Genomic DNA, 23,181 nt, shown 5'->3' with positions numbered 1-23,181 from the left:
AAGTTTATTATTTTAGTTAAAAAGCATTTGATTTTCAGGTTATACTCCTGCATAACCTAAAAATTCTTAAAATGCCAACCAACATGAGCTCTGTTTGTAATTTATCTATGACTGATTTGTCTTTTTTAAAACATTCACTATTTTTAAGTCACAGTTCATAACAAAATAATCCAGTTCATAATATAAATTTATGAATCACCAGCTCACTGTTGGTACCAACCTCAAGAAGGCCAGCTTTTGTGGTCACCACCAACATGTCAGAATTTCCTTCATCTTCCATAGTAAGCAACTCTTCAACTGGAGAAGAAGCTCGAAACTGAAAAGGTGTACTTGCTCCACGAATTTCACCCTTATGGGTAACATAACAGAACTGATAAAATTCTCCATCATCATTTGGAAGGTAATATCCTAAGAGGAAGTTAACAAACAAAAAAAGTATTAAATTTTCTGTTATAAAATTATTTGGATTTAACAAATCTTGCCATATCCTCTCATTTATGACCCTGTTTCTAAGCACTCAGGATATGTCTTTCCTATCTTTCACAAATTATCTATCAAAACTAGGCTCTTGGGCTTCCCTGGTGGCGCAGTGGTTGAGAGTCCGCCTGCCGATGCAGGGGACACGGGTTCGTGCCCCGGTCAGGGAAGATCCCACATGCCGCGGAGCGGCTGGGCCCGTGAGCCATGGCCGCTGAGCCTGCGCATCCGGAGCCTGTGCTCTGCAACGGGAGAGGCCACAACAGTGAGAGGCCCGCGTACCGCAAAAAAAAAAAAAAAAAAAAAAAAAAAAAAAAAAACCTAGACTCTTCTTTCTTCCCTAAATATGCCCATATTTTTCTTATCTTAGGTCTAAGCTTATACTCTCAGAATATTCTTTCCCTGTATCTTCACTAGGGTAAAACCAATTTATCTGGGAGAGTCAAGTATGCAGTTTTCAATGAGAAAGAGGCTGAAGGCGGAACAATGGAAGAACCAGCATAAAAGCCTAGGAGGACCAGGGGTTGGAATACATCATTTAAAGAAATGTTCCCTCAAATATGACATTAACTAAACGCATAAGAGAGATATTAACAAACGGAATACACTGCACATATGCACTGTGTAAGGGCAGAAAGAGGATGAGGTCTACTGATGCAGAACAAAAATAAGCTTTGGAACCACACAGATTTATTCTGGAATTCCAGCTCTGCCACTAATTATTATTTACTTAACCTCCCCGAGCCCAAATTTCTTATCTATAAAAGAAATTTGAAGCCATCTATCTCAAAGTTCCAAAGTACCATGGATTATGTAGTTCTATCATCTAGCCCACTATCTGACAAATTATATGTGTTCAATATTTGTTCCTTCTCTCTTCAGCTCAACTGTTACCCTGTTTTAAATTTTGCTGTATTATCCTAGCTCAAAATTAATCCTCTCCAAATCCCAGCTCAAAATTAATCCTCTCCAAAGCTCCCATGGTATTTTTTACATTAAAAAAAAAAAATCCTCCACCATGTACTTTGCATTACCATTATACACATGCTTTATAGCCTACATCCAGAACTCAGAAATACTGAGGGCAGATTATTAATAAATATAAACATTCTGGAATTCCCCCCAGAATAACCTGAAACAAGGAAGCATTCAATGACTGTGAAACGAACACACAAAGGTGAATATATTCCCCTTATCTTGGATATTAATATCTACCCAGAAATGTGCATTCACTATGCCTATTATTCCTTCATATCTTGAAATTTTTAGCCTCATTATTATGATATTGACTTCACTTGACTTCATTCTTTAAAAAATAGCTGAATTTTGTCCACAGAGGGGAGGGGGCAGAGAAAATATAAGCCTGAAACATCCTGTGGTGCTTAAAAATAAGAAAGAAGCTGTCAAAAAAGAAGGGGGTGGGGGAGTCAAAAAACACAGAAGCCCCCTTGACAGACCTCCCAATAGCCAGAGAAAGCTAAATCAATTTGAGCAACAAAAAAATTATAGCATTAAACTTTATTCCACAGAAGAAAATATATATGCATGAATGAGAAAAGGATGACTCTTTCTAACATAATAATTGCAATTAATAATGTCCAAGAAATGCGAATAGAAAAGCATCATCAGGCAAAAACAACAATAATTACTGTAGGCAAGATCCACTGATGGATACTAAAATTAGTGGGTGAAAGTTTCAGGAGAAACAAGGTATCTCAAAATTGCTCCCCATAATACTGTTAAATCACCAAGGGAAAAATACTAACTTTACAGTGGAGAAACCCAGCAGACACCACCTTAACCAAGTGATCAAGACTAATATTACGGGCTTCCCTGGTGGCGCGGTGGTTAAGAATCCACCTGCCGATGCAGGGGACACGGGTTTGAGCCCTGGCCCGGGAAAATCCCACATGCCACAGAGCAACTAAGCCCGTGCACCACAACTACTGAGCCTGAGCTCTAGAGCCCACAAGCCACAACTACCGAGCCCACGTGCCACAACCACTGAAGCCTGCGTGCCTAGAGCCCGTGCTCCGCAACAAGAGAAGCCACGGCCATGAGAATCCCGCGCACCGCAACGAAGAGCAAGCCCACGCGCAGCAACAAAGACCCAACACCGCCAAAAATAAATAAATAAATAAGTTTTTTTTAAAAAGACTAATATTACTGCTAAGAAGACAATCAGACATCAAGTACTCTCTGATACAATGCACTGAAAAGAATACATCATCACTTCTATGATATACTTCCTGAAAATGTATAGCCTCAATCTAATCATGAGAAGCTGTCTGAAAAACTCAAAATGAGGAACATGCTACCAGAACAAAACAAAACTGAACAGTACTCTTCATAAATGTAAAGGTTATGAAAGACAAGGACAGAATGAGGCGCTATCACAGACTGGAGAAGACTATGATGATACGACAACTAAATGCAATGTGGGATTATGGACTGGATCCAGGAACAGAGAAAAGAACACTACAGGAAACACTAGTGAAATCTGAATAAAGTTTGTACTTTAGTCAACAGTGTTGTACCAATGTTGAGTTCCTGTTCTTTTAAATAAATGTACTGTGGTTATGCCACATGTTAACATTATGGGAAGCTGGGTGAAGGGTAGATGAAAATTCTGTATACTATTTTTGCAACTTTACATCTAAAATTATTTCAAAATACAAAGTTTTAAAACAAAGTAATACAGGGAATTCCCTGTCGGTCCTTTCCAGTGGTTAGGAATCTGTGCTTCCACTGCAGGGGGGCACAGGTTCGATCCCTGGTTGGGGAACTAAGATCCTGCAAGCCTAGAGGCACAGCCAAAAAAAAGTAATTAAAGGTACATCTAGCAATAAATTTTTGAAGTTTTTAAAAACCCCATCCTCCTACTATCTACTACTAAATCCGCGGCTGAGTAACTTTGCAAAGGCCACTACACTTACTTTTAAAGTTTAAATAGAAAAGAAAAATATAGTTTGACTAATCAGCTCTGGTATCATGGCATTAGAAATTCTACAAACTAGATATTCGAGGTCTGATTTTTTTTAAATCTCACAAAAATAATTCACTAAAAATTATGGTTCAAATACCATTTGAGATACAAGATATAGTTATTCAGAACTGAAATTTAAAGGTACCTAGAAATAGCTCTCCTCAGATCAGTATAACTGAAAATAAAATAGGAAAATGTAAAAACCAAACTCCAAGTCAAATTTTATAGCCTGTAACATTAGCAATCAAATTATAGTAAACAAATAAGAGTCCATTTAGGAAAAGTTACATTTATGTACACTTTATTAGTTGTTCTGAGTTTTGCATTTCAGGATTCTCATGACTACTCCACAAAATGAGCAAAATTGTTTGGATCATGCTTAAGATTCCTTCTGGCTCTAATTCTCTATGACTAAATTTTTCATGACTCTATCCTGAGCTCCTTATATAACAAACAAGTTCTAGGCAGGCAGAGGATTTTATTTCTAAATTTCAAAGTAAAAATTATGATGACTTTTCAAAAACATGTAAAACTTAGTTCCCATGAAAATGCTTTTACAATATGAACAGAAATAAACTGGATGCTTTTCTCCTTTTTTTCTAACTGCTTTGAAACTTTCTGCTGTCATAAATAAGCAAATTCATCAGTCACTATAACAAATTCTGTAAGTTTCTTATTTATTATAAGAAAACTAATCACATTAAAAATGACTGGAGGGCTTCCCTGGTGGCACAGCGGTTAAGAATCCACCTGCCAATGCAGGGGACACGGGTTCGATCCCTGGTCCAGGAAGATGCCACATGCTGCAGAGCAACTAAGCCCGTGTGCCACAACTACTGAGCCTGAGCTCTAGAGCCTGCGAGCCACAACTACTGAGCCTGCATGCTGCAACTACTGAAGCCTGCACACCTAGAGCCCGTGCTCCGCAACAAGAGAAGCCACTGCAATGAGAAGTCCGTGCACTGCAACGAAGAGTAGCCCCTGCTCACCGCAACTAGAGAAAGCCCGCGCGCAGCAACAAAGACCCAATGCAGCCAAAAATAAATAAATGAATGAATGAATTTTTAAAAGTAGATTAAAAAAAAGAATGACTGGAAATAAAACCACAACTTTTAAGAACAAATATCTTAATAACAAAATCAGTTCCAATATACACACTTGAATTTGATTATCTAAAAAAAGGCTATGAATTAAAAGATAAACTACAGGGCTTCCCTGGTGGCGCAGTGGTTGAGAGTCCACCTGACGATGCAGTGGATACAGGTTCATGCCCCGTTCCGGGAAGATCCCACATGCCGCAGAGCGGCTGGGCCCGTGAGCCATGGCCGCTGAACCTGTGCGTCCGGAGCCTGTGCTCCGCAACGGGAGAGGTCACAACAGTGAGAGGCCCGTGTACCGCAAAAAAAAAAAAAAAAAAAAAGATAAACTACATATATAATTTATAACTTTCTTAATCTATAAAACATCTATGAGGACCTAAATCTCTGTCTATATTACCGTACAAATTTTATTCTCTGAATATGTGTTTCTTGTCACAGTACGTAAAGAAACTTTTTTGTATACGCAAGCTCCATGTGATCACATTCCCAACTGATGTTCACACCAAACATATACAAACCTCGCAATAAAAAGTTTTAAAGAAGTAAACCACCAAAATCCAAAACACTAACACCACCGAATGCTGGTAAAGATGCAGTCCAACAAGAACTCTCATTCACTGCTGGTGGGAATGCAAAATGTTTTTGCCACTTTGTAAAAAAGAGTTTGGTGGTTTCTTATGAAACTAAACGTATTCCTACCATATAATACAGCAATCATACTCCTTGATATTTATCCAAATGAGTTGAAAACTTATATCCACACAAAAGCCTGTGCATGAATGTTTATACCAGCTTTACAGCTTTATTCACAACTGCCAAAACTCGGAAGCAACCAAAATATTCTTTTTGTTTTTTTTTTTTTTTGTGGTACGTGGGCCTCTCACTGCTGTGGCCTCTCCTGCCGTGGAGCACAGGCTCCGGATGCGCAGGCCCAGCGGCCATGGCTCAAGGGCCCAGCCGCCCCGCGGCATGCGGGATCCTCCCAGACCGGGGCACGAACCCGTGTCCCCTGCATCGGCAGGTGGACTCCCAACCACTGCGCCACCAGGGAAGCCCCAAAATATTCTTTAACAGACAAATGGATGAATAAGCTGTGTTACATCCATACAATGGAGTATAACTGGTTTCCTTTGCAATTCTGGGCATTTCATTTATGTTAAAATATTATACTGAGACAGAGTCCATTAGCTTCCCCAGACCAAAAACAGTCCATGGTATAAACAAGACTAAGAATTTGCTTTAATACAATCCAAAGTCAGTATAATTTTACTACAAAAATCACTCTACAGCAAATGCCGTTATAGATTTCTAACTAAAATTTTTGTGTTTTGTTTTAAAGCAACAGGGTGTATTTTTTTCATATAACAAGCAATCTGGAGGCAGTTGCCTGCTGGCCTTGATTCAGTGGCTCAGACATGTCAGGACAGACATATATGTTCTTGTCTATGCCTTCCCCTCATGGCCACAGGAGGGATGCTGAAGCTCTAGCCATCACCTTTGTGAAGGCAGAATGTGGGGGGAGGGGCAATACCAGGTATATCTTCTCCTTTAAATAAGAGAATTTTTAAAAATCTGTATATAATGCTAAGACAAAAATGAATTTTATATTACTCACATCCATTTTATAAGCAACTTTCCCTATAGAATTTCTACTCTATAAATCCTGTTAATCATCTTTGTGATTTTCATACGGAATATTTTTCTCACCTCTAATTTGTTATATTATCTAATATCAGTAACAGCATTATTTTCTCATTTGAAAAAAAAGATCATCAAAAGACTGCTCTTCAATGAAAGACAATAAGGAAAAAACCTTTCTCTACATAAAATATCATGTGACCTACACTAGATATTTACATTCTTATGACTTCTGATAAAGAAAGATAAGATACTAATTCATTCAACTTTAGTCACTAGACATGCTTAAGTAGATCATTACAATGGGGTACAACATTTTTAATGGCAATAAAACATCTAATTTCATCTAGTTCTGCTTTTCAGTTCTCACCTTGAAATGCTAACACACAATTGACTGTTGATCCTTCTACATAATGTTCAGGCACAGGAGACCATAAAAACGTGTAATAATCACGAGCAGTACTCCATCCAACCTAAAGGAAAACAACAAAAACATGGATATTATAAGTAAGTGGTTTAATATGAGTGATATCTTATAGCATATTGTTTTTCACTGCATCCTGAAGTTAAAGCATGCATGAATGTTTACAAATCCTGAGCATTTTAACAATCACGTCAAATTTTTATTATAATTTTTTATTAAGCTATAACCTAATGCTATAAAAATCTATAACAGCAGAGTTTCTACTATGTATTAAAATGCAACTTGATATCCAATTTCTCAAGGAAAACCTTAGTACACATATGATCAAATATAAAAACATGCTGCACTTAAAATTTGATTTCACTAAACATAAGTTTTTAAAATTTATTTTATGCCTTGAATTTAACTGTGTTTTTTTTAGTTAGATTTCCCCCTCCTCCTTAAATCCACTAATTAAACTTCACTAGTCTGTCATCTTTAGTTAAGTCTTGCCTACAGGCAATGGTAAATTTTGTAAAAATTTATTTTTACCTTTATTCCTAAGGTGTTTATATATACAAAAAGACCACCTATGTCCCACCAATCTCTAAAACATTTCCACCTTACAACATGAATATATACATTACATATCTCAGTCTTTATTTTCCAGATGAACTGTACTGTGGTAAATACTGAATATTAGATATGTTTAAAACAGGTACTAGATATCCATTTGCCAGTATATTACAAGAAATTATGCATTATCCACGAGGTTTGATTACATATGTTCTATAATTCTGATCGATTTAGGATTAGAGGGTCCAGAATATTGAAACTGGAAGAATCTTAGTAATCTTTAGTCTCTAAAGGAGAGTTTTCAAACTGTCAGTCACAACCCAGTAGTAAGTGGTAACATTATATCAATTTAGTGGTTCATAACCACATTTATTTTTTAATTAGAAAGCATCAGAGGGCGTGAAGGCTAAGTACTGCTTCATGAAAATTTGTTTCAGGTGTATCTGCATGCAACTTTGCTAGGTCAAATCACAGAATCATATTATTTTTATTTCTTTCTGCGTGTCATGGCCAAAAACATTTGAAAGACACTATTCATCTCTTTACAGATGAGAAGCTTGAGGAAACCATGATGTAAGTGATTTTCCTGACCTAAGGCTCAGTTTTTTTCTCTCAGGATTGTTAGAAGGATTACACTAGATGATGAACATAAAAGCAGCACTTGGCAGAGGGCCTGACCCCTGATGGGCACTCCATAAATGGTAGTTTTTGCAAGCACAGTATACTGCAGTGATTAAGAGCATAGGAAGTAAGGTCAGACTGCCAAAAAAGATCACTTACTGGCTAAAATGACTTCAGACAAGTTATTTCTGTTCCCTCCTCTTTAAAATGGAGATAAAGGCTTATACGTGTATTAAATGAGATACGGCACCGTAGTGGCACCTGGCACAGTGCCTAGCACATTAGTGTTCATTAAACGTTACCATTCATTAATACCCAAAGGGACACAATGTATTAGGGAGAGTGATCTTGACTCTAAAATGTTCTGTCTCTCATTCCATATCCCCCAGTGCTTCTATCATCTCCTGAAAAGGAGCCTATTTGAAGTTTCTCCCAAAAGATACACCTGGTACAAGTCATACCTTGCATTCTTTGTCCCTGTCCATATGGTGGTCTTGAAAGGAATATCAATACTACCCAGAGCTACATCTTTCTTGAAAAAAATCTCCCTAAGGCTCTACCTGGACCAGGTGGTCAAAAGACATGCTAAGTGTACCATTTATTTGTGATGGCTGACATGCAAAACTGCTAATGTCAGAATTATAGATACCTGATTCAAGTGGCACTGGGAATAGCAGTAACAGATACAGTTCACTGTTCGTTTTGGAATAAATATCACCCTCATCTTACAAATTAAGAAACTAGTAAATGGCAGAGTCAGAATCTGAACCTGAAGTTCAAGCTCTTAACCACCAGGACACTACTCACTCTCCTCCTAGCAGGATATAAAATACTCTCATACTTTCTGAAATTCCACTTCCTTCCTTCCAACACTGAGTCAATGACTATACAATTCTTAAAAGAACTGCACGTTTTTGGATTGGGTTGTTTGTTTTTTTTGTTATTGAGCTGCATGAGCTGCTTGTAAATTTTGGAGATTAATCCTTTGTCAGTTGCTTCATTTGCAAATATTTTCTCCCATTCTGAGGGTTGTCTTTTGGTCTTGTTTATGGTTTCCTTTGCTGTGCAAAAGCTTTGAAGTTTCATTAGGTCCCATTTGTTTTTGTTTTTATTTCCATTTCTCTAGGAGGTGGGTCAAAAAGGATATTGCTGTGATTTATGTCATAGAGTGTTCTGCCTATGCTTTCCTCTAAGAGTTTGATAGTTTCTGGCCTTACATTTAGGTCTTTAATCCATTTTGAGCTTATTTTTGTGTATGGTGTTAGGGAGTGTTCTAATCTCATACTTTTACATGTACCTGTCCAGCTTTCCCAGCACCATTTATTGAAGGGGCTGTCTTTTCTCCACCGTATATTCTTGCTTCCTTTATCAAAGATAAGGTGACCATATGTGCGTGGGTTTACCTCTGGGCTTTCTATCCTGTTCCATTGATCTATATTTCTGTTTTTGTGCCAGTACCATACTGTCTTGATTACTGTAGCTTTGTAGTATATAGTCTGAAGTCAATAGACACTTCTCCAAAGAAGATATACAGATTGCCAACAAACACATGGAAGAATGCTCAACATCATTAATCATTAGAGAAATGCAAATCAAAACTATAAGGAGAGCTTCCCTGGTGGCACAGTGGTTAAGAATCCGCCTGCCAACGCAGGGGTCATGGGTTCGAGCCCTGGTCTGGGAAGATCCCACATGCTGCAGAGCAACTAAGCCTGTGCGCCACAAGTACTGAGCCTGCGCTCTAGAGCCCCCAAGCCACAACTACTGAGCACACGTGTCACAACTACTGAAGCCCTTGCGCCTAGAGCGTATGCTCTGCAACAAGAGAAGCCACTGCAATGAGAAGCCTGTGCACCTCAACGAAGAGTAGCCCCTACTCACAACTAGAGAAAGCCTGCGCAGAGCAACAAAGACCCAATGCAGCCAAAAATAAATAAATAAAATAAATAAATTTATTAAAAAAAAAAAACTACAATGAGATATCATCTCACACCAGTCAGAATGGCCCTCATCAAAAAATCTAGAAACAATAAATGCTGGAGAGGGTGTGGAGAAAAGGGAACACTCTTGCACTGTTGGTGGGAATGTAAATTGATACAGCCACTATGGAGAACAGTATGGAGGTTCCTTAAAAAACTAAAAATAGAACTACCATACTACCCAACAATCCTACTACTGGGCATATACCCTGAGCAAACCATAATTCAAAAAGAGTCATGTACCAATATGTTCATTGCAGCTCTATTTACAATAGCCAGGACATGGAAGCAACCTAAGTGTCCATCAACAGATGAATGGATAAAGATGATGTGGCACATATATACAATGGAATATTACTCAGCCATAAAAAAAAGAAAATTGAGTTATTTGTAGTGAGGTAGATGGACCTAGAGTCTGTCATACAGAGTGAAGTAAGTCAGAAAGAGAAAAGCAAATACTGTATGCTAACACATACATATGGAATCTAAAAAAAAGTGGTCCTGATGAACCTAGGGGCAGGACAGAAATAAAGATGCAGACATAGAGAATGGACTTGAGGACACGGGGAGGGGGAAGGGTAAGCTGGGACGAAGTGAGAGAGTAGCACTGACATATATACACTACCAAGGTAAAACAGCTAGTGGGAAGCAGCTGCATCGCATGGGGAGATCAACTCGGTGCTCTGTGACCACCTAGAGGGGTAGGATAGGGAGGGTAAGTGGGAGGGGATATGGGGATATATGTATACATATAGCTGATTTACTTTGTTATACAGCAGAAATTAACACAACATTGTAAAGCAACTGTACTCCAATAAAGATGTTAAAAAAAAAAAAAGAAAAGAAAATCTCCAACACAGTCTACATCCCTTGCCTGGCTTCACTCATTCCCCTACCCAACTTGGACTTCATGGTCAATTAATCATTTCAATAATAATGCACCCAAAACCACCCTAGTATCCTTTGTCCTCTTGACCTCCCTTCCCAAATTCCCAGTCTGAATGATACCCACTTTTGGAATTCTTCACTCAATTCTAGGTGCTCAATCTCTCTAGACAAACTCACAAAATGGCTGCTCAGAAATCTCCTGGTTAACCTACTCCAATTCCCTATGACATTCTTCCACAGTAGAAAGACCATATCTTCTCCATACTCAAGCCCTCCCCAACTCAGCACATGACCTTGCTCCTCATTACTGAGTGTACTCAATAAATGAGTTCCAGTCCCAATTCATTCAATTAATAGCTGACAAACCCTATAGATGCCTCTTACAGATTATTACCCACAACTGATTCCCTTCTCTAAGGCTTGATCTCACTTAGAAAATGAAGATGGTCTAAACATTCTCTCTGGGACTTCCCTGGTGGCGCAGTGGTTAAGAATCCGCCTGCCAATGCAGGGGACACGGGTTTGAGCCCTGGTCTGGGAAGATCCCATATGCCACGGAACAACTAAGCCCGTGTGCCACAACTACTGAGCCTGTGCTCTAGAGCCCACGAACCACAACTACTGAGACCAAGTGCCACAACTACTGAAGCCCGTGCACCTAGAGCCCGTGCTCCACAACAAGAGAAGCCACCACAATGAGAAGCCCACGTACCGCAACGAAGAGCAGCCCCCGCTCGTCAAAACTAGAGAAAGCCTGCGCGCAGCAACGAAGACCCAACGCAGCCAAAAATAAATAATAAATTTATAAAAAAAAAAAACCATTCTCTACCTCCATTCTTTTCTAATTCCAATTTATCTTATTCAGCACTAGAAGATTAAAGTTCACCTCTAAACTCTATTACTCTCTGCTTAAAAATTATTCCTCAGCTAAATATTAAAGCAATCTACGTGATCCAAACTAACTTTTCCCATTTTCTAAACCTGGTACCTGTCCCAGGAAAATTAAATTCCTTAACACTCTCTCAAGCACACAACACACTTTCCCTTCATTCCTTCCCCTTAAAATTAGTACCTGGGCACTTTCTCCCTGCCTACCTTGTCAATATCATATCTATCAAAATCATTCTGGACAGCAATCAATTTGCAGTACATGTCAAGTGTTTAAAAACATTCAATGCTGGGCTTCCCTGGTGGCGCAGTGGTTGAGAGTCCACCTGCCGATGCAGGGGACACGGGTTCGTGCCCTGGTTCGGGAAGATCCCACATGCCATGGAGCGGCTAGGCCCGTGAGCCATAGCCGCTGAGCCTGCGCGTCCGGAGCCTGTGCTCCACAACGGGAGAGGCCACAACAGGGAGAGGCCCGCGTACCGCAAAAAAAAAAAAAAAAAAAAAACATTCAATGCCGGGCTTCCCTGGTGGCGCAGTGGTTGAGAGTCCACCTGCCGATGCAGGGGACACAGGTTCGTGCCCCAGTCTGGGAAGATCCCACAGGCCGCAGAGCGGCTGGGCCCGTGAGCCATGGCCGCTGAGCCTGTGTATCTGGAACCTGTGCTCCGCAACGGGAGAGGCCGCAACAGTGAGAGGCCCGCATACCGCAAAAAAAATAAAAAATAAGAATAAAAAAAATTCAATGCTATAAACATGGCAATTCCACTTCCAAGAACTTATCCTATGAAATACAATGACAAACAAAATAAAAACAGATACAGAGATCTATATTAAGCATTGTTTAATGGTAAACATTTGGAAACATTTCCATGAATTCCACAATGCATCAACAGCATGTGTGTATACTTTATTACATACAAAGTATGTGTATAATTATTAATTATAGATATATGCCAATATGTTAACAATGCTTATTCTAGGTAAGCATTAAAATAGTATTAAAACATGATCTATTTTCTTCCTTGAGTCTTCCTGTATATTTCAAAATTTTTAGTACATGCTTAAACTTCCCACTAAGTTTTAAGTATTATCCAGGCAAAAAAGATGGAAAGGGTATTCTATACAAACTTATTTATCATGTATGTAATACTTACATAAGTAAGTATTACTGCTTGGAGAAAAGTTACGGTCCTTGGAGTACACAAGTTAAGAGATAATAGTTTAACGTTATCAAAGCCAAAAAATAAGCAGGCAATGACAAAAAAGGAAGCTATAAATCAAGTCGTATAAAGGAGCCCTATTTGGCACACTAAGTTAGTTGGTCTTGCCATTATCCCATAGAGGATGAAGAACCACTTAAACAAGAGGAAGATATGTTCAGATTTTCATTTTCTATTATAGTTTATATAGAGCAGTTTGAAGAACAAATAGAAGAATGAAAGAAAGCAGGGAAAACAGGTGACCTATTGCAATCATCTTAGAAATCAATAAGGAGGGCATGAACTAGGGCTGTGATATTAAAAATGCATTAATAGGTAGGCAGGAAAATAGATAGAATTGGTGTTTGGCTGGATTTGAAGAGAAATTCATAAGCTTTTGGCTTAAACAATAGGCCATTAACTAAAAATGGGGAGAAAAAAAAGGAAGACATAAATTAGTCTGAAAGAAAACCGTGAAGATTCATCTTCTTGAAATACAATTTATCACACATCAGCCTCCACACCTACATATGCAGACTTCCCACTGCCCATATGGAAAAGTCTGCAAATTGTTTAGCCTAACACTGAAGATCCTCCATGGCAAGACTGACGCTTAACTTCATCTCCCTCCACTTCCCTAAATTACGTTTATGTTCTAGTTAAACTAATTCATTCTCATGAACATTCTCACCCTGGTGCCTCTGCTTAAGCCATTTTCCTGCCAGGAATGCCCTTCCCTTCCCTCAATCTCATTACCCTGCTCTATTCTTCCTCTCTGACTCATTCTTGCAGAAAATGCCAATTCTTAGTATCTTTAACTTGCTATTCATCTCTTACATAAAATTTAAACTGATACTGATTTCATAAAAAGCTTACAATGAAGCTTTTGGAATCCATACTGGAATCCACATTGGAATCTAACAAGCCTTAAAAAAAAAAAATTAAATAAAGAGTAAATGACTCATCTATCCAGCAACACCAGGGATAAGGGATTCAATTCAAAAAGGAACTGAGGGCTTTCCTGCTGGCACAGTGGCTGAGAGTCCGCCTGCCGATGCAGGGGACACGGGTTCGCGCCCTGGTCCGGGAAGATCCCACATGCTGCGGAGCGGCTGGGCCCGCTGAGCCTGCGCGTCTGGAGCCTGTGCTCCGCAACGGGAGAGGCCACAACAGTGAGAGGCCCGTGTACCGCAAAAAAAAAAAAAAAAAAAAAAGGAACTGAAATATCATTAAATGCCAAAACTCTGTTTTGTCCAATATAGTTTTTCTGCCCTCCTCACTCTATTAGGCCAGACTTTCACTTCTAAGTACTTTACATGTGCCTAATTCTAGCGGCTACTCTTATTTCTTTCTACTTTGCTATTTAACTTATACAGACCACACAATCAAAATTTCAAGACCTAATGGTCTTGACTTTAATAAATCACATCTAAAATAAAATAAATTGATTCTTAGGGAGAATCTAAAGTAACCAAGGAGAAAAGTAAGTTTTACTGTTTAGACATTTATGACACTATTTTGACTGTTCAAAGGACCTTCGTATGTTTTGGTTCTCCATTACATCCTCAGGAACTGAAATTGCCAAAAAACTTCCAACACTTTAATGATCATTTCAATGTAATTTTCAAGCATATAGTACACAAAATGATTGGCAAAATATTAGAACTGGGACTCTTGCTATCAAAGAATTTACTATTTAGTCATGTAAAACAGAATACTCTTATAAAAGCATAAGACAATATAAGGAATATTTAAACAATGCAGGACAATAGAAGAGATAATAACATAGTTGTAGAGCTATACAAAATTAATTACAAATGACAAGATAGTAAATGATATAGTAACCCAAAGGAAAAGATCATGTTTTTTAGGTAAGGAATGGAGAAAACAGAAGAAGAAAAAACAAAAAGATTTGAAAAAATTTCTGTAAGAACTTAAGTTGAACCTTTTAATCATAGAGAGGAAAGTGTGCTGAACTGAAGGTCATAACATTTGTTGTACACTACCCTGCACTATTAAATATTTCATGTTTACACAATGTTTTACATTTGATGTTTACAAAAATGACCCTTAAAGTAGAGTTAAGACAACTAGTATAAACTACTTGTCAACCTCTTAAGAAGAAAATAAAGAGTACCTACATGGAAGAAATATGGAGAAAGTCCTCTTACCTTGAATATACCAACCCAATCTTTTGGATGGGGATGGATATATGGAGTTAAGGTATAATGACATTCTAGGTGTGCATTAGGAAGATAGCTCTTGGCCACATTTTGAAAGATGACATGGGCAAAGTTGGAAGTCTGCAGTGGAACTTCTTGAAAGGATGTCATTGCGAATCTGAAACAAGTAAATCATACAAATTTAATGATACCAACTAAGAAAAAACTCATACCTTCAGAAAATACATAACATTTAATGCAAATTACATGGATATTTTCATACCATAATTACTGAAAAGACATACTTTTATATTATATTTATATTATATTGTAAATATAATATATTTAATACTGGAACTCCTTCTTAAAAATGTGATTAAAGGGAATTCTGGTGGTCCTGTGGCTAAGACTCCATGCTCCCAATGCAGGGGGCCTGGGTTTGATCCCTGGTCAGGGAACTAGATCCCACATGCCACAACTAAGAGTTCACATGCCGCAACTAAGACCTGGCACAGCCATATAAATAAATAAATTTTTTTAATGTGATTAAATATAAAAATACAAACTGAGAAGTAACTAACTTACAATATGGCTCAGAAAGTTACATGAGTTAAAAAAAATATTTATTTATTTATATATGGCTGCGTTGGGTCTGTTGCTGTGCGCGGGCTTTCTCTAATTGCGTTGAGTAGGGGCTACTCTTCGCTGCGGCACGTGGGCTTCTTATTGCGGTGGCTTCTCTTGTTGCAGAGCATGGGCTCTAGGCATGCAGGCTTCAGTGGTTGTGGCATTGGGCTCAGTAGTTGTGGCTCACAGGCTCCAGAGCGCAGGCTCAGTAGTTGTGGTGCACGGGCTTAGTTGCTCCGTGGCATGTGAGATATTCCTGGACCAGGGCTCGAACCCGTGTCCCATGCGTTGGCAGGTGAATTCTTAACCACTGCGCGACCAGGGAAGTCCCGAGTTAAAAAATTTTAAAAACCAAAATCAAAAACAAACTCTCAACTCTCCTGCAAAGCCTAACCCTCTGCTTCTTTTGCAACCGAAACCAAATGAGCCAGCAGTGTTTCTATGTTGAACTCTTGAACTTCATCATTTTCCTCCCTAATCTGATCCATCCCGTCCCTCCCCTAGGCTCCTGTAATTGATGCTAACCTCTCTGTGCCTGCATTCCTGACCCACGCTCATGATCGCCTGGACCAGCTTTTTCTCAACCCTGGCTAGATATCAGAATCATTAGGGGTCTTAAAAAAGAAAAAGAAAAGACAATGAATTTCCGGAAATGGGACCTGGGCGCACACATGCATGTGTGTGTATATCCAAGCATTTTTTTTTAAGCCTCCCCAAGTAATCTCAATCCTGTATACAGCCAGGATAGAGAACTACTACTTAGACTCTGACCCAACCCAACAATTTAAGTCTCCATTAGCAAATCTCACCTAGATTCCCAGACCTAGGCTGTCTTCTTGGGCTTCTGGTTCATACTTGTTCAAATCTCTCAAATGATGTAAAATCTCAGTTGGTCTACTTGAAATAGTTCAGAGCCTATTTGTTCCTCTCTACCTATACCAATTCTACCCTTTCATCCTACCTTGACTTCCAGTATTATTGTACAGTTTCCATACATTCACTGATTAAAAATAAATGTATTTTTAAATGTATAGTGTAAATGAAACACATACTGTTGAGAATCTATTATAGATTCAGTGAATGCTCACTGGTTTAGTGAACACCAAGCACCAGCTAGCAGATGAATGGTAAAAGTCGCCTATAAAAATCTGCAAGACCCAAATGTTTTCTGTATCTTGTGCTCTACTTTTGAGAAAAATGATACAACTGAGGATTTACTCAAAAAATATATCTCTGTACAGTGTGTCACAGACTCAGTACAGTCATTGATCCTACAGTACCACATCAGAAACAATGACACTGACACTATGGCACTTAACTTCTGAGTCATCAAAACAGGAATCTCTGTAAACAATGAGAAAAACTGGGACAAGAATTTGCTGACCAAATTATTCTAACTTACTTCACAAATCTATGAATTTTCTACAGGACAAGCACAGAAGTAACACTACTCACTTTTTTTTTTTTTTTTTGCCACGCTGCATGGCTTATGGGATCTTAGTTCCCTGACCAGGGACTGAACCTGGGCCACAGCACTGAAAGTGCCGAGTCCTAACCACTGGACCACCAAGGAATTCCCAAAACTACTCACATTTTAACAATTACTAAGAAGTCTTTATTGCTAGGAAAATCTAAGACAATATGCTTTTACAAATGTTTCTTTTGCTGATCTGTTTGAAATACTAAGGCAAATTTTTAAAGTTCTGAAATAAACACTTTAAAAAATGTCTACTTTTCCTCTTATGTGTTCTCTGCTTCTGTTATGGTCAAAATACTGCTTTGTACTTACAGGACACACAATATACTAGACATCCCATAAAGAGACAGTCAATCATCAACCTGGAAGCCACTGTGGTAGAATTCCAGGCTGGATGTCTGTCAGCCTCTCCCCACCTGAGGTTTGCCAGGATTCCAAGGTAAAGAGAATGCATTCAGTAATAAACCTCCTGTACCTCTGCACTAACAAAAAGGCTTTATTACCAGCGACCCTACTTCACAGAAGGACTTAACAGTCAATACTCTCCAGCTGGTAACCCAAAGCCTTCAGGAAAGTGAAAAGGTAGCACAAACGGTAGAAACTGCCTAAAGTAAGTGAAGAGTTCTACTACTTTGTTTCTTTGAATAGTCTGAGCAAATATAGGCTCAAGGGGATGTCATGATGTTAATGAAGTCACTAATGATAATCTCCTTTCAAGTCAGTGGCTTCCTTAAAAAAAAAAAAAAAAACCCTTGATTCTGGTTTTGAAAAAAATGTTCACTATTGGTTATAAAATACCCGAGAGAGACTATAGTTAACTGATGAACCAAACTCTTTCAGATAACAACTACCAAAACTGAGGCAAGTGAATCAGTAATGTTTTTGTATGAAGAGAGTGAATATTTAAGTTTCTCTGAGACAGATATTCAGTAAGGAGAAAATAAGGCTAGCTTAGGATGAATTTCCCATGCTTTTAATTAAAAGCCATTTAAGAATGAAACTTTTTTCATAAAACTTGTTTCCTAAAGTAAACTAAACAAACAAAGCAGTAATTATTTGTTATAAAACAAGGTAGTGGAGTTTAAACTTTTGTTTAACCTCAATTACAACAGTGTTTAAAAATCGATAATCCAACCTTAGACTTTTACTTCACTGAAAAGTTTTTAAGGTATAAAATAGCATTAAGGTATACACATATGTATTTATATATGTACATGTGTATACATGCTTATAAATGCATCAAAAGGGACTCAAAAAGCACACATCATACAATATTTACTCATGAGGGCTATGTGTGAAAGGAGAACTTAAGAGGACCTTAACTTTTAACTCAACTGACTGAATTTTTACCAGTATATTTAATGTATTCTTTTCATTATTTTAAATAAACACATCAACATGAAATTTCATTTTTAAACCCTCTCCCCAAAATTCAAGTTTTTAATATAAAACCCTAACATCAGACTTTAAATATATTCACGATGCTTACAAATCTTTATAGCATGATAATCTGTAATTATCCCATTAATAACCTTCATTAATCTCTCACCAACACTCCAACCTTTTTAAACATTTCAATGCAACTATAACTATAGAAATATTTTACAAAAGTCATTCCATTCTCATTATTACTTTTTAATTAATTTTCCAATACAGCTTCTAGTCATAAAAAAGTTAACATGGATAAATGTAATCTGAATGTAATTACAACATGAATCAACTTATTTTAAACAGTAAAATATCTAATTCCCATACAGTTCCTGTTTCACTCTTCACACAGATAGGAAACAGAGTGAAAAGATGGGCAAGCTTATAAAAATGTTGAAATTCACTGAGAATGCTAATGTATCAAGATGATTCACAGGCAGATTTATACACTACACACATGCTCACAGGCACACACAAAGACCCGCACACACACAGACCCACACACCACCCAGTGGAGAAGTAATACACAAAGTCACTGCATCACCTTGTGGTAATGCTTGGGAAGTGTAGCTTCACTAACATCCTGAGTAAAGAAAAAACTGCCTCAGTTGGAGACAGGAAATATAGCCCCCACCACAAAAGGAAGTGGAACAAGCTTTACCATATCAAATTTTGTTTCCCATTCTCTAAAGTAAAGTACACCTCTAGAAACATGCGTACATTAAGACGTAAGCGAAGAATTAGTAAAAGTTTTCTAATTAAGGAAACAGACAAAAAAACCCAAAATAAATGAACGAAACCAAACCTGGATATACGAAGAACAAGAGTAGGGGCGGGGCGGGGGTGGGGGCCGGATATAAGTAAAGGGTACCAACTCTTTGATGGAGGATGGAAACTAAAGTTTTGGTGGTAAATATGCTGTAGTGTATACAGAAGTAGAAATACAATGTTATATACATGAAACTAATATAATATAAACCAATGTTACATCAATTAAAAATATTAATAAATAAAAAACAAAGATATGTGAGAACAGTAAAAAAAAAAAAAAAAAAAAAAAAAAAAAAAAAGGACCGGACAGATTTGGCTGGGAAACAAAGTCTGAAATACATGCTGCCTTGCAGTGCCCTCTCCCATGTTTCCTACTTTATTCCCCAAAGTTCTAACATCTCTAGAGTTCCTTTTATGTGTTATGCTGTAAACTTTGGTCTACAGTCCAATTTTGTTATTTTTGAGGATTCATCAATACCTAAGGAAAAAATAACTAATATGCAGTGGTCACTCAGTTAAGTAGCTAGAATAAATTTGGGGGGTGAAGGGTGAGGATTTCAATGTTATCTTTACTTCTTCCTCTTGGAACTTTTTCAAGCCCAAACCAGATCTGGCTTTTGTGGTAGTATTTTTCCAGTGGCTCCTGATACACATTTTATTTAACTAGCCCAAAATGTGTAAGCCTTAATCAAATAAAGTAGGAAACTGACCATATTAAGAATTTGTGCATTAAATGTCCAGAATCAAATTAAGGTTTTTAATTTAGATAAATATTGTATATAATTTGTCAATTCTAACACTTAGAATTCAAAAAGAAGTAAGGTAATTTTGTTCTATGTGATAATATTATTATGGTGACTGTATTTCTTTTAAAGTCCTTACCAGTTAAAGACGGACGGTAAACTAATTATAGGTGAAATATCCTGTTGTCCAGGATTTGCTTTAAAAACTCCAGGGGAAAAAATAAATGTGCTGACAGTGTAATAAACCAAGGTTAGCAAAATAGTGGTTCCTTTAACTGTTTGTTCTCCTTCTGGGTATTTTGAAAATTTCCATAATAAAAGTTAGTAAAACCAAAGTAGACAAAAATTAGTAATAAAAACTCACATATGACCTTCTGCAATAGAAACACATTACACATAATGGTTGACAAACTTAGTGAAAGTTTTTTAAAATATTCAGTTTAAACTATATGAACTTTTAAATTAATCTCCGAACTTCAGTCCTGGAGGAAACTGAACATCTGAAGGGAAAAAATACATCTGATATTCTAATAGCTTCCAATTATTTATACTTCAGCTCAAACAAAGACTATCAGCTGGTTTACAGACCAGAAAAATATTATCAGCAATCCTTCCCGGAGGCAGAAGCAAATCCACCAATCTGTCAATTTGCACTCTTACAGTCCTCCCAATCTCCAGAATGATTTACAACTGAGTACCACTACACTCTGCCCAGGTGTCACTCACACCACTTTAATTTTTAGATTGTTTTAAAAGTTGGTTTCTAAAAAGCTATGATCTTGGCTTTTTATTATATTAGAGAGGAGGGTATCTTTACCTTCTTGTAAGAGTTTATTTGGGGCAAAATAAACTTTAAAAGGCTAGAAGTGTATACAGCCAAAATTTTACTTAGTAACATACAAATTCCAAAAGAATGCAATCCAATAAACTTCACGTGAGGCAATTCCCCCAAAGCAGTAAAAAAGGAGCATAGTTACGATCCTTCATAAATATTTAACATCATTAAAACGGTTGAAATTTTAATTCCAAAATACCTGTTATTTTTGTTAAGGAAAAGATATTTACTGGTTAAGTCTACACAAACGTCTGCAGCCATAATTGTAAACAGCGGTGTGCAATTTAACAATGTGATGACTAGAAAACGTAATCAAGTAATCCTTCAAGAAATCAAGTTTATCCTTGATAAGAACGAAAGGAAGGCCTGGCCTCAGCCCCTTTTCTATACCCAAATAGCACTCTGAGGGTAATCAGCCCATTTTTTTAGATTAACATGTTACTCAAATGATCTCTTTAAATACTTTGGGAATTGAGCTCCAAAACTATAATTAGTAATTGTTGCATGCAGCTTGTAGAAATTCTACGATGAGCGGAATGAAGAATCGAAAACAAGATTTATTTTCCCATCCCTGACACAATAGCAATTCATAACTACTTTGTGAAATCTAAAAATATATGTAGAGACGCAAGGGGGAAGAGATATGGGGACATATAACTGATTCACTTTGTTATAAAGCAGAAACTAACACACAATTGTAAAGCAATTATACTCCAATAAAGATGTTAAAAAAATTAAAAAATCAAAATCAAAAAAATATATATATGTAGAAAGTCAAATGTCACGGCGTTCTCAAACGAAATTATTACCAATAAGGTAATATATGTTTATCAGTACACACACACGCACACTAATCTCTTAACAAAGATTCCCCGAAACGACAAGCGCCTGTCGGGACTTGTCCACAACCTGCGGACCTCCGGGGGTGTTGGGAAGGGGCAGCTGTGAAATCAAGAAAAATTGCCTAAGCAAAGTGAAACGTGACTCTCCTCGGAATATTTAAGATCCCTCGAGCACTAGGCGTAAGGCCATTTATAAACAGACAAGAAAGCATTCACTAATTCTGCAGCCCAGGTGAAGTCGGAGAACCAGCCCAAACCGCTAACTCCGCCCACGGCCCGCAGTCAGTCTCCGCCTCCTAATCCATGGCGACTCAAACCAAAACACTTGGGCTTCACTATGCACGGGCAAACCCGAGCGTCCCATCACGACACGACCTAGATGTTTTCCCAAGCTTACCTGCCCCGGCAGCACACACGCTGCCCTCCAAATACTCACCTTAGAGTGGAGCCTCGGGCAAGGCACTTTCTTCTCCGGGGGTCCCCCGCGTCACTCGCCCCCCCCCCCCCCGCCAAAGGGCCCACGTCCCACACGGCTCCCCCAAACAGCGAAAGCCTATCCAGGGCCTCCCCACCGTGTGGGGCGGCCACCCGTCGCTTTTTCCAACTCCACTGCTAACCGAAGTTGCCCACACCACCGTCACAATCGCAGTCCGGGAGGAAAGGTTTGTCGTCGGGAAGGAAAGCATCGTCATTCGGCAGCACCGTCACCACGGAGACCGTTCCCGAGACCGACCAGGCCCCTAGACGCTAGAGCAGAGGGACGTATCACGAGCCCCCAGATAGCTCCAGCGGGCGTCCGCCCCGCACAAGGCGCTGGGGCGGGCCGAGGAAGGCACTTACCGAGTGAGGAACTCTTGAGGAGAGGGGAATGTTAGAGAGGCTTCCGAGCCTGAGCCGCCATCAGCCGCCGAGCCTCTTCCGCCAGCACAGTCTCCCTCTACCGACCTGCTACACCTCCCCACAAGGCCAAAAGCCGGCGTTATGTCACTTCCGTCCACGGCCCGGCCCCTTCCGCCGCCGCCGCCGCCGCCGCCGAGCTGCGTCGGTCTGGGCCAATCGCTGAAACGCCAAGTTGGTCGCACGGTCTTTTAACCACCCTAGCTCCTGACGCCCTGCCATTGGATCCGAACAGATCCGAACCGGCCTTCTCCCTCGGCTCGGCTCTTCCTCCTCTTTCTTCTTCTTCGCCGTTTTCGCTCAGAGACCTTGTGGCAACCAAACAGGGTCCGTTTGGATAATGCATTTTTGACTTTTTAATTATTACTGTGGCCGAAAGTTAAGTAACTTACCAGTTAAGTGGAAGGGGTAGCCCTGAGGTGTATGAATTAGTACCATGTCATTGCCTGGATCTTTAAAAATCTATCTAAGCGAATCCATTTATTTTGTGGATCGGAAAGTAGAGAACCATAGAAGCAAAGGAGGATCACGCGGCTGGGGCGGCGACCGCTCACTCCTGGGCTCTTTCCCAAGTCCTGGTTCATCCAGTCCGGGGCTTGCTTAACTACGAGGTTTTGTTCTCTGTAAATCCTCGGTTTCTCCTA

General features: G+C 38.8%; 1 protein-coding gene across 3 annotated transcripts in view; it reads right to left on the bottom strand.

Annotated features, from left to right (window-relative positions):
* Positions 1 to 22,629, bottom strand: part of TAX1BP1 (Tax1 binding protein 1) — an 88,315-nt gene extending 65,686 nt beyond the window's left edge. For all 3 annotated transcript variants that reach the window (XM_019926332.3, XM_019926323.3, XM_019926328.3), the window contains exons 1-4: positions 22,481 to 22,629; positions 14,927 to 15,095; positions 6,572 to 6,674; positions 221 to 408 (exon numbers count right to left, since the gene is read on the bottom strand). In XM_019926332.3, coding sequence (XP_019781891.1) covers positions 221 to 408; positions 6,572 to 6,674; positions 14,927 to 15,088 — 453 coding nt within the window. In that variant the 5' untranslated portion in view covers positions 15,089 to 15,095; positions 22,481 to 22,629. The remainder of the gene's footprint in view (positions 1 to 220; positions 409 to 6,571; positions 6,675 to 14,926; positions 15,096 to 22,480) is intronic.
* Between the last annotated feature and the right edge of the window lie 552 nt (positions 22,630 to 23,181).

The sequence above is a fragment of the Tursiops truncatus genome, chromosome 9 (genome assembly GCF_011762595.2).
Source record: "Tursiops truncatus isolate mTurTru1 chromosome 9, mTurTru1.mat.Y, whole genome shotgun sequence".
In the NCBI taxonomy this organism is placed as follows: domain Eukaryota; kingdom Metazoa; phylum Chordata; class Mammalia; order Artiodactyla; family Delphinidae; genus Tursiops; species Tursiops truncatus.
This window is presented reverse-complemented; position numbering and strand designations above follow the sequence as displayed.